The following is an 11,447-nucleotide window of genomic DNA, read 5'->3' on the forward strand; positions in this document are numbered from 1 at the left end:
CATGACCCGGAAGCGGAAGCGGAGGTGCTCTAGTTTCAGGGAGAGAAACAGCGGTCGGGCAGAATGGCTGGCGAAGAGACAGGTCCTTTCCGTTTCCGCCCCACTTGGGTCCGCTACCCCGCAGACCATCCCTTCTTCGAGGTAGGGGCCTCCTTGCTCTGCCTTCGCAGCCTCGGTCGCCTTGCCTCAGAAGCGGCCCGCCTCCGCATTTCTTCCCTGCGTCTGAAGCGATGGCTGTAATCCTGTTCTCTTCCTCTCCAGGACGGCGACGTCCACCGGCATATGTACCTCCAAGGTCTCCTGGAGAATGTCACGAAGGACACCGAAAGGCCCCGGTAAACCCCTGGAGAGGTGCACGGCCCTTCCTCCCCCCCCCCCCTTGACTGAGAGATAGCCTCGTTGTTGTTCCTGCATTATAAAATGTTCAGCAGAAACAAGCTCAGTTAATAATGGAGAGGTACACTGAATGCCTCAAATCCTCCCCTCTACCCCCAATTTTAGCGTACAGCCACGATGATGGGGATGATTCTATTCTATTTGCTATTATTGACATCGTTCCTTAAAGAATAACAAGCCTCCAAAGCAACCTTCAGCCACTGTAGGGAATGTAAATAAAAATGCACTAAATAAAAAACCAACGTCTCTGGAATGTTACAGCTTGGTAGAGACTCCTTTTCTATGTTTCCTTTCAGAACCTCTGAATTTTCTTGCCAAATTGGTGGGTGTAGCCAGGTTTTCAACACCTTGGAGAGCTATGAACATCATTACAACATGCTGCACAGGAATGTGTGTTCTTCTTGCAAACGAGCCTTCCCTTCAACACATTTGCTAGATGTTCACATTCTGGAGTGGCATGATTCCCTCTTCCACATAATGGCAGAGAAGCAGAATATGGTAAGCGGCCATGAGACATATAGATTGCCCATGATTCAGTGGCTTCAGTACAGATGTAACCCTAGTTATATTAACAGTTGCAGCTTGTGTTTTTGTAATCAAGAATGTTACCATCACAACCACAAACAATACCTCATTTAGAAGACATGCAGTCTTGATCCAGTTGTTATAAAAAAGCTTAGGAACATAAACAGTGCTCTGCCTGTAGTTCATTTCTCTCTTGTGCATTGAAAACAGTAAAACTGCCGTATACTTAGTCCCCTTCATAGATTCATGAAGTATTGTTGGACTCTGTCAGCTGCTGGTACTAAGGCCATTCCCAAACTTGTTGGGAAGATTGAATTTAAGGTCATGTGCTAGTATACTCCCTACCGGTGGACTAGTAACTTCAAAAGTAGAACATGGAATGCTGATCTTACTTCTTACTAGTTTTTGTGCCTCTTTCCAGTACCAGTGTTTGGTAGAGAGCTGTCTAGAGAAATTCAAGAGCAGCAAAGACCGCAAGGATCACTTAATCACAGTTCATCGGTATCCATCTGATTTTCGCTTTGATAAATCCCTGAAGGCACGAAGGTAAATGTGTAAATGCCTAAAATGTACAGTAGAATGTATATTTGAGATGAGTTGCTCACTAGAAATGTTTTGATCTGTGGAATTACAGAAAACCTAAAAGAAGAGCAGTTTGTAGTTATGATTATTGTTGGTGTGATCACTGTGTATTCTTTTTCTTCTTCCAAGAAGCTCACAGCAATATTTATAGTTCTTGCACACACGTACCCTTTAATTCTGCATCAATTTGATTGGATAAGTTAGGCTAAGAGGGAGGGAGTGACACATAGCCATTGAATGAGCTTTATGACTGAATACAGATTTGAACCTAGGTTTTTCTCTGCTTGAAGTCTAAGCTAAATCACTAACAATAACATCTTCTGTCTTGACTGCTTAAAAGGAAAAATGAATATCATTGAGGACTGGCATGGATGTTAAAGGCTTTTTATAATATTCTTGCCAACAATTTTTCAGTATTTTGATTCTGAGCTATATTTCTGCAATAGGAAAGAGAAAATGAGGCCTCCATCAGAAGAAAGCAGTGCATCAATGGATATGACTGTGGAAGACTCAGAACAATCACCTGTTGATGCCATGGAAATAGGTCCAAATGAGAGTATAATGGAAAGTGGCTTTCAGTCTGGGACAGAGGGTACTGTGGTCTTTCCAGCATCTGAAAAATGGCTCTATAAATCCAGGTTGGTGGCTTTGCTTTTTTAGATGAGTTAGAATCACCTTTTGGTATGAACATCCACCTGACTTTGCACAGAAACACCTGTGTTTGTTTCAGTCTATACAGAATTTGAATATTTTAGTTCACTGGTGGAGACAAGGTGGTATTTATTGTAACTTTTTGACCTAATATGTATTTTTCAACAAACTGATGTCAGTTTACTGGAATTTCTGTCCAATATCATCTTTCACTGGAACTGTCTAAATTAAGATAAAGCCTGAATCAGTTGATAATTCATTTTCATTATTTGACTTAAAATCCTACATCCTTTAGCAGATCTGCCTATCCTCTGTCCTATGAATATTCACATGATTGCTTACATTTTTTAATTTCAGAATTGTTGGCCTGCACTGCAGCTATTGTACTTTTAAAAAATGTCATTATGTATGCCTGTTAATATAATGTAAAGATCTCTGAGTGCCAGAATAAAGCCAAAAATTGTTCAGATTCTGAAATACTAGTTACAGATTTTTGTTTGTATGAAATTGCTAATCAACTCTGTTAATGATTGGTAGAATTCTGGTTCAGAAAAAAAATCTGATAACCACCCAATCTGGATATAATTGGCATAATTTAATAACTTGAATGCTTGGATATATTTCCCTGAATGCTTACTATTTTTTCTTTTTTATTGGTCAGAGGACCAATCTCACAATGTCAGAAATATTTAAGAGAAGTTAAATATATTCAAATCACAAATAGTTCAGTGAAAGAATTGATTCCTTCTTTGAGCTAATTGCTGACCAAAGGAAAAAAAAAATCCTGCAAGTCCTGGAAAAGGTGTGGCTCTTTTAAGGAGCTGCTGACAGGTATAGTGAAGGATCTGAAGCACCTTTCCCCACTTTGGATCTATATACTGTAAAACTAATATTGTCTTCTGTAGTTCAGATTGTTTGGAAATCTAAGAAACCGTAGCAGGACTTGTCAGCCTGTATTCATTTGTTTATTATACTACTGTAACCAAGCCAGTATGCATTCTTTTGCATTTTGTCTTTCAGAATCCCACCTGCTATTTGCTTTGGACAAGGGGCTACCCGTGTCTTCAAAGGCAGAAAAAAGAAAAGCTGAATATGACAGCCAGGAGGAATTTCACCAGCAGAAAAATGCATTAAGACTAGAGCAGAGCTCTGGCTTCATTTACTTGGAGGTCAGAGAAATGAACAGAGGCAAAGCTAGTCTAAATATTGGAACTGATTCTTGCCCTTCTCATTGGAGATATTTCAATGAGAAGCTGCCAAATGCTGCCGTAACCTGCTTCTTGTAGTCCAGCTCCATTTACAGTGTCAGAAATAGCCCAGGTCTATTTCTACAGCTTTTTAAAATGTAGGGTGTGGAGTGAAAGTGATCAGTTTTTTTCCCCCTGGAACGATTATAATAATAAAATAGCATCTATGGTATAGTACAGTTTTCTTGATCTTAACAAGAACCTTGTAAAGTAGGCTGTCATGTCGCTAAATACCAGATAAGCACAGTGTAGGCAGATATAGGTGCATAGGGAGTATATAGCTACTGGGCAGTCTCTGTTGGGATCAGATTTAATTCTATTCCTGCTTGAATGGGCACAAGCTTCCTTGAATTGCTTCTAAGTAGTTAATCTGCATTGCTTTTGAGAATTACCGAAACCAGATTGGTTATATATTTTGCAGCCAAAGATGGAGAAGCTCTATACAGACAGCAAAAACAAGACCAGGAGCTGACTGTGGCTCAGATCATGAGCTTCTTATTGCAAAATTTAGGCTTAAATTGAAGAATGTAGGGAAAACCACTAGACCACTCAGGACCACTTAGATCATATTCCTTGTGAGTACACAGTGAAGGTGATGAATAGATTTAGAGGATTAGATTTGGTAGACAGAGTGCCTGAAGAACTATGGACGGAGGTCTGTAACATTGTACAGGAGGCAGCAACTAAAACCGTCCCAAGGAAAAAGAAATGCAAGAAAGCAAAATGGCTGTCTGATGAGGCTTTACAAATAGCTGTGGAAAGAAGGAATGTGAAAAGCAAGGGTGAAAGGGAAAGATATAAGCAACTGAATGCAGATTTCCAGAGAATAGCAAGGAGAGATAAGAAGGCCTTCTTAAATGAACAGTGCAAAGAAATCTAGGAAAACAATAGAATGGGGAAGACTAGAGATCTCTTCAAGAAAATTGGAGATATCAAAGGAACGTTTAGTGCAAAGATGGGCATGATAAAGGACAAAAAAGGCAGGGACCTAACAGAAGCAGAAGAGATTAAGAAGAGGTGGCAAGAATACACAGAAGAACTATACAAGAAAGATCTTAATGTCCCTGATGTCCATGCTGGTGTGGTCACTGACCTTGAGCCAGACATCCTAGAGAGTGAAGTCAAGTGGGCCTTAGGAAGCATTGCTAACAACAAAGCTAGTGGAGATGACAGTATTCCAGCTGAGTTATTTAAAATACTAAAAGATGATGCTGTCAAAGTGCTGCACTCAATATGCCAGCAAGTTTGGAAAACGCAACAGTGGCCACGGGATTGGAAAAGGTCAGTTTACGTTCCAATTCCAAAGGGCAATGCCAAAGAGTGCTCAAACTATTGCACAATAGCACTCATTTCACATGCTAGCAAGGTTATGCTCAAAATCCTACAAGCTAGGCTTCAGCAGTACGTGAACCGAGAACTACTGGATGTACTAGCTGGGTTTTGAAGAGGCAGAGGAACTAGAGATCAAATTGCCAACATTCGCTGGATCATGGAGAAAGCACGAGAGTTCCAGAAAAACATCTACTTCTGCTTCATTGACTATGCAAAAGCCTTCGATTGTGTGGATCACAACAAACTGTGGCAAATTCTTAAAGAGATGGGGGTACCAGACCATCTTACCTGTCTCCTGAGAAATCTGTATGCGGGCCAAGAAGCAACAGTTAGAACCAGTCACGGAACAACCGATTGGTTCAAAATAGGGAAAGGAGTACGACAAGGCTGTATACTGTCACCCTGCTTATTTAACCTATATGCAGAGTACATCATGAGAAATGCCAGGTTGGAAGAATCACAAGCCGGAATTAAGATTGCAGGGAGAATCATCAATAACCTCAAATATGCAGACGATACCACCCTAATGGCAGAAAGTGAAGAAGAACTAAAGGGCCTCTTGATGAGGGTGAAGGAGGAGAGTGCAAAAGCTGGCTTGAAACTCAACATTAAAAAAACTAAGATCATGGCATCTGGACCCATTAATTCCTGGAAAATAGAAGGGGTAGAAATGGAAGCAGTAACAGACTTCATTTATTTGGGTCCAAGATCACCGCAGATGGAGACTGCAGCCATGAAATTAAAAGACGCTTGCTCCTTGGGAGGAAAGCTATGGCAAACCTAGATAGCATATTAAAAAGCAGAGATGTCACCTTGCCGGCAAAGATCCGCATAGTCAAAGCTATGGTTTTTCCAGTAGTAATGTATGGATGTGAGAGCTGGACCATAAAGAAGGCTGAGCGCCGAAGAATTGATGCCTTTGAACTGTGGTGCTGGAGAAGACTCTTGAGAGTCCCCTGGACTGCTAGGAGGTCAAACCAGTCAATCTTAAAGGAAATCAACCCTGATTGCTCATTGGAAGGATCGATAATGAAGCTCAAGCTCAGATACTCTGGTCACCTAATGCGAAGAGAGGACTTTTTGGAGAAGACCCTGATGCTGGGACAGATGGAAGGCAAAAGGAGAAGAGGACGGCAGAGGATGAGATGGTTAGATAGCATCACTGAAGCAATGAGCATGAAACTGAGCAAACTCAGGGAGGCAGTGAAGGACAGGAAGGCCTGGCGCAATATGGTTCATGGGGTCACGAAGAGTTGGACACGACTTAACGACTGAACAACAATGCTGCTGTAAGGTGGTGTCTTTTTAGATATGACTGCTACAGTCACTAATATACTTCAGAAACTCTTCAGAGCAGCAATTGGCTGACAAGTACAAGAAGCATTTGTCTGCTGGTCTCTGCAGTATATATGCCACTCAATTCCAAGAAGGGTCTGAGTGGCTTACAAATAAAAATAAAATGAATGGAATAGAATTAATTTAATCCAAAAGCCAATGACAATAAACCTTTCTAACTATTAATGCCTCAAGGGTAACTGTCAGCTCTTTGAGACAGAGCAGAACAGGAAACAGACTCCAGAAATCTGACTAGACCTATAATGATATAGGTTATACTAACAGAAATTTGAAAGCCTGAGTTCTCTCCTCCCCTCTTCTTTTACTAAAAGTGAATTAAGGGGGAGTCTTTTTGAGCATTTTTCTCATACTTTTGCCGTTGCTTGGGCTCAAAGTATGTTTTTTTATGTAACTACTAGACAACCCGTGACCTGTTGGGTCATCGTTTCAGAGATATTTCCTTACCAGATTCCTCAATGCCTTCAACAATGGCAGAGCTTCTAATGTACTGCCTTCACTGGAAAAGTTCTTAAAAATTCAGGAAGATATTCAGAAATATATCTGTCTTAAAAATACCTCATGTCATTCATATTGAACTGTACAGCACAGTCAAACATCAGGAGTTGACCACAGGAAATGTTTTATGATATTTTGTATTATGTCATAAAATGTTTTATAAAATTTGCCAAATTTCAATTCCACGGGAGTCATGGATCCTGGATTTTGGTTGCATTCTGTAAGCCGATTTGAGGTACTTAGGTTCAAAAATTGTTGGCTTAAGATGCACTGTTTTGCCCAGTTAATGGTTATGAACAAACAGACATGAGAGTTTTAGTAGTATAGAGATTGTTCTGCCTAGCTTCCCTGAGGTTATCTTTGTGGCTCTCTATAGTAACAGCTGTAGTAGCAACAATTGCCTATTAGAGGGGGAAGTCTTGCCATTCCATCAATCCCCAAAGGCTTTTTGGAACAAACAGGTCTTGGTGGTTTTCCTGAATGCCAACAGGATTGATGCTTACCTGATGTCAGGTGAAGCACTTTTCCAAAGAAGAGGGGCAGCTGCAGAAAAGGCACACTCTTATGGTACTCTCCCCTTTAGATCTTATTCCAGAAACCTCTGGGAGAAGACAGTTTTGCAGTAAGTCAAGTCATGAGCCATGTAGAGGCTTAAAAGTAGAATCTTGAATTGCATCCTGAAGCCAACTGGTAACCAATGGAGCTCTCATAGTAGTAGTAGTCTTACTCTGGCAAAGCAGCAGGTGCCCTTAGCTGTTTGAGCCTCTGCACTGTGGACTAGTTGTAGTTTCCAGGTAGTCTTTAAGGGCAGCTGCATATAATGTGAATTGCAATAATCAAATAAGATGACCTGGGCATGAGCAACTGTGAGTGGGTCTGTTGATCTAGGCTAGTTGTGACTGCTGTACAGGATAGAATTGTGCAAAGTAGAGTTCAAGAGCACCTCTAGATTACAAGCCAGTTCTATCTGTGCAACCCCACCTTGAACTAAAGATGGACTGTCAGTGGTCTTGGGTTCCAAACCTACATTCACTCTGTCTCGGTGGAATTAAGGTTGAGTCTGTTTCTCCCCATCCAGACATTTATAGCCTCCAGGCACAGGAATCATGCCTCAGCCTTATTTCCCTTGTGGCCCTGGGTTGAATGGCCTCCCATGGGAAGTGTGTTTGGCTCCAACTCTGGTTGCCTTATGGAAGCAGCTGAACATGGAGCTCTTCCAGAGGGTATCTGGGATGGAGGTTTTTGTATTTTTCATTGTAAGTTTTTGTAATTTTTATTTTTATTGCTATTTATTATTTATCTTGAGTTGCCAAGAGTTGGCTCGTGATTGTGATAGGATATACTGTAAATGTGATAGAATGAATAGATGGATGAATGAATGAATGAATGAATGAATGAATGAGTATATAACTGAATGTCATCAGCATACTGATAATACCTAAGTCTATGCTGGAGAATAACTTCTAGAGGCTTTATGTTGAAGTTGAAGAGCAATAAATTTTCTGTGTTGTAGTGCTTCAGTAAGTGAAACTGTTTCTGTTCTCAGACAGGCAAAATCAAAGCTAAGACAGGGCCCTTGCACCAATTAAAGGGGTTTTAACACAAATGCGACATAAACATAAATAAATAAAACATCACTCCACTTGTTTGATTCTAAAAAACAGCACTGGCATATCAGCAGGACAGTAATGGTAAGGATAAAGAGGATTCTGTGGTTTATACTTGCTACAGAAAAAGGGTTATGGGAAGAGTTAAAATAACAAAGAAGAAACCACTCAACAGAGAATCAAACAAGGCATAAAAATTATTTCCTCCCTGTAGCCCAGCCTCATTGTCTCTGACCCTTGCCTAAATTACAAGAAAACAATAATGAAATGACCTTTAACAGCAATGGATCCATTAAGATTACAAGCTAATACAAGCCAGGAAATATAAGGATGAATCACACTATCATGTTCTAATGTTAAATCAGAATAAAATTTAGGAATATTCTCTGTAAGGTATGAATGCAGTAGTTTTTTCCCCCCACTATGCTTCACCAGTAACTACTATTCTGAACATGATGCTTAGTGTATAGCCTCTATAACCAATAGTTGTTGCCGGTTTTATCTGAGTCTTATTCCTGAAAACTTTGTAAGTTGTTGGTGGCCATTATAACTTTTTGAAGAAAGCATAATCTATAGTTTAATAAAGTGCAGTTGTGAGCTGAGCTTTCCACCATTCAGTTTCATTGGGAATCTCAGATTTTAGTATCATGGGAGAGGGAGAAAAAGCCTTTCTCGGATGACTTTCTACATCCCATACATTTCTATAATGTTTCCCTTTTATTTTTTGTACATTTGTAACAAACAAAGTACCCTTGAGCTTTGAACCTTTCCTTATAGGGGAGTTATACCAATTCCTTGATTGTATTGCTAGCTGGTATTTCATGCACCTCTTTCAACTTTACGATATTTTTCTAAAAATGCAGCCTTAGGAATTATAGACATACTTTTAGTATTACTGGACTGAATATTTATTAAAAAGGTCACAATTTGAGGTACAGGTAGTCCCCAGTTTAAGAATGAGTTGTGTTCCCAAGGACTGTCCTTAAGTTGAATTTGTATGTAAGCCGGAATAGTATTATTATATAAAACTCTGTAAGTAGCATTGTGTAATGAACTTGAATCACTGTGTAAACTCAGATTATTTTGTATTTAACTCGAATTTTGCTACAAAAGGCTCTGTTCTTCACTGTGGGTTGTCCTTAAACTGGGGCATTCTTAATCTGGGCACTACCTGTAAACGTTTTCATTGAGTGATCTAAGATTCTCTTCTGCTCATCAACACCAGTTTGAATCCCATCAGTATATATGTGAAATTAGGTTTCCCCCCCCCCCCCCATTCTGCAACAATTCTTGCCAATTTATTAGAATGAGATGGGATTTTGAGCTCTTTGTAATCATTTGGTTTTGCCACCTTGAACTCTTTGGTGTTCTCTTCAACCTGGGCCACACTTGAAACTGTAAAATTATGAACAAGTTAAACTACCAGTCGCACTACAGATCATTGGAGTGGGTATGCTATTTAAATCTAAGTGTTATGGGAACTGTTCACTCTATTGTTTTCTTTTTGATAATTTAGTACCGATCAATCAGAGGTGGGAAGTTCCCTTATCTCTCGACTGCTTAATTTACTCAGGAATTTTTGGAAGTGGATTTTGTCTGAAGACATTTGAATATCAAAAGATGTGTCTGCTAGATTATGTTATCCTTGTGCTTGTTGACATGCTCAAAGGCCAGGTGTATTGTGACTCTTTAAAAGGTTTCATCCCTTAATATTTTGTCTTTGGTAGGAATAGAGAAAGCAGCAAGTGGAAAGCTATCCTTATGATCATTTGTTTAATCCCAGAAGCAGGCATGAACAATTTTAGGGTGCCTGGAGATAATTCCAAACTCCCACTATTCTAAAATACAAGAAAAGTATAAATTTTAATATGGTCTAAAACTTGCTTGATTAAATTCATTAAAAGTATTTCTGTAAATAATATTTTTGCCTGGCATTGGAACGATAGGCCAGATTTCCTTGTTAGGAGATCATAGGAACTACATACTGAAAGGCACGAGGTTAGGAAGGGTGAATTTGTTAAATTAAGTTTTTGTTTGCTGTTGGCACATGGGGAACTGTTTGGATAAGGCAATTCAAACCAACACAGCACTGCTGAGGAAGCACTCTCCCCAAAATGATCTTATTTTTTTAATGAAAGAGGTACAGAGAAGGAACTGGCAGCTGATACATGAAGAGATGCTGCTTGAGATTTTTGAGTTTAAGTTATTTCAGTCATCATAAGCACTATGAGATTGTGCTGCTGAATTTTGGCAGTGTGAGAAGTTTAAAGGTGCTTCTTATCCCCACCCTTAATCCACCTCCAGGCCCCAAAACAGGTTAAAAATGTCAGTCGTTGATTCACAATTCTGGTGACATCAGAGCACATCACCAAATAGCCTTCAGAAAGTTGGGAGGCTGGGTTGGGGCCTTTTTCTCTCAAGTGTTGCCTACCCTTCTTCAAAAATACTGTAACCATCATCATCTTCAACTGAGCTAATTAAAATGGTTTTCATTGGCAGTCTCATAGTCCATTACTCCAGTCAGGAGGCTACAAGAACATATAATGACTAGATAATGTCTGAGCAGATTGTGAACCAGATGGAACCAAGAAGAAAGCATTTCCTGTTACAGAAACCCTTTAGCCCCTAATGATGGAGGTTGAGCATCATTTCCTGAGGTGTTCATGGTTCACAAATGCTACAGAAGAATGTGATTTTATCTGCTCTGCATATTTCCTACCATGGAGACAGTTTGTTCTAGAGGAGCATCAGGAGCTTAGACTCTAAGGATTTTAAGAATTCAAATCTGTATGGGTTTGGGGTATTTTGTTTCTGTATTGCACATTCTGTGTTTTATTCCTTCTTGTAAGCCACCAATAACTTTGAGAAATAAGCTAAACCATAATATTGTAAAGCATGTAACTTTTGGTACCATCACAAATTATATTTCTCTGCTTTTTCTCTCCTACATTAAGGAGGCGGCTAAATTTCCCTATAGGTGAATCAATGCAAACAGCTTGCATGTATGTATGTATGTATGTATGTATGTATGTATGTATGTATGTATGTACAGTATGCAACCAATTTATACAGCCACCCATTTCACCACAGGTGACTCTGGGTGGCGTACAACAAAGCTAAAAATAGTCAATAAATACATTAAAAATATAAAAATAAAAATAAAACAAAGGATAAAAGGATGTTAAAAATAAGGGCACCATTAGGGTGAAATGGCTGAGGAGGTGCCCATCTTCAAGGCAATGGGGTATCTGTAGGT

The 11,447-nt window shown here is 39.6% G+C and overlaps 1 protein-coding gene across 2 annotated transcripts; it reads left to right on the forward strand.

Moving 5' to 3' along the window:
• Nucleotides 1-7: 7 nt before the first annotated feature.
• On the forward strand, nt 8-8,096 carry ZNF511 (zinc finger protein 511). 2 transcript variants are annotated; one of them, XM_007433148.4, is made up of 6 exons: nt 8-141; nt 262-335; nt 693-894; nt 1,343-1,467; nt 1,950-2,141; nt 3,175-8,096. In XM_007433148.4, exons 1-6 carry the CDS (start codon nt 64-66, stop codon nt 3,242-3,244), a joined length of 741 nt encoding a protein of 246 aa, XP_007433210.1. In that variant the 5' UTR covers nt 8-63; the 3' UTR covers nt 3,245-8,096. The 2 variants fall into 2 exon arrangements, with proteins under 2 accessions (XP_007433210.1, XP_025025543.1); XM_025169775.2 differs by having other exon boundaries at nt 22-351.
• The last annotated feature ends 3,351 nt before the right edge of the window (nt 8,097-11,447 follow it).

This window comes from Python bivittatus, unplaced genomic scaffold, assembly GCF_059951505.1.
Source record: "Python bivittatus isolate LINGU-HERP-01145 unplaced genomic scaffold, Pbiv_v1 ctg000580_np1212, whole genome shotgun sequence".
Classification (NCBI taxonomy): Eukaryota; Metazoa; Chordata; class Lepidosauria; order Squamata; family Pythonidae; genus Python; species Python bivittatus.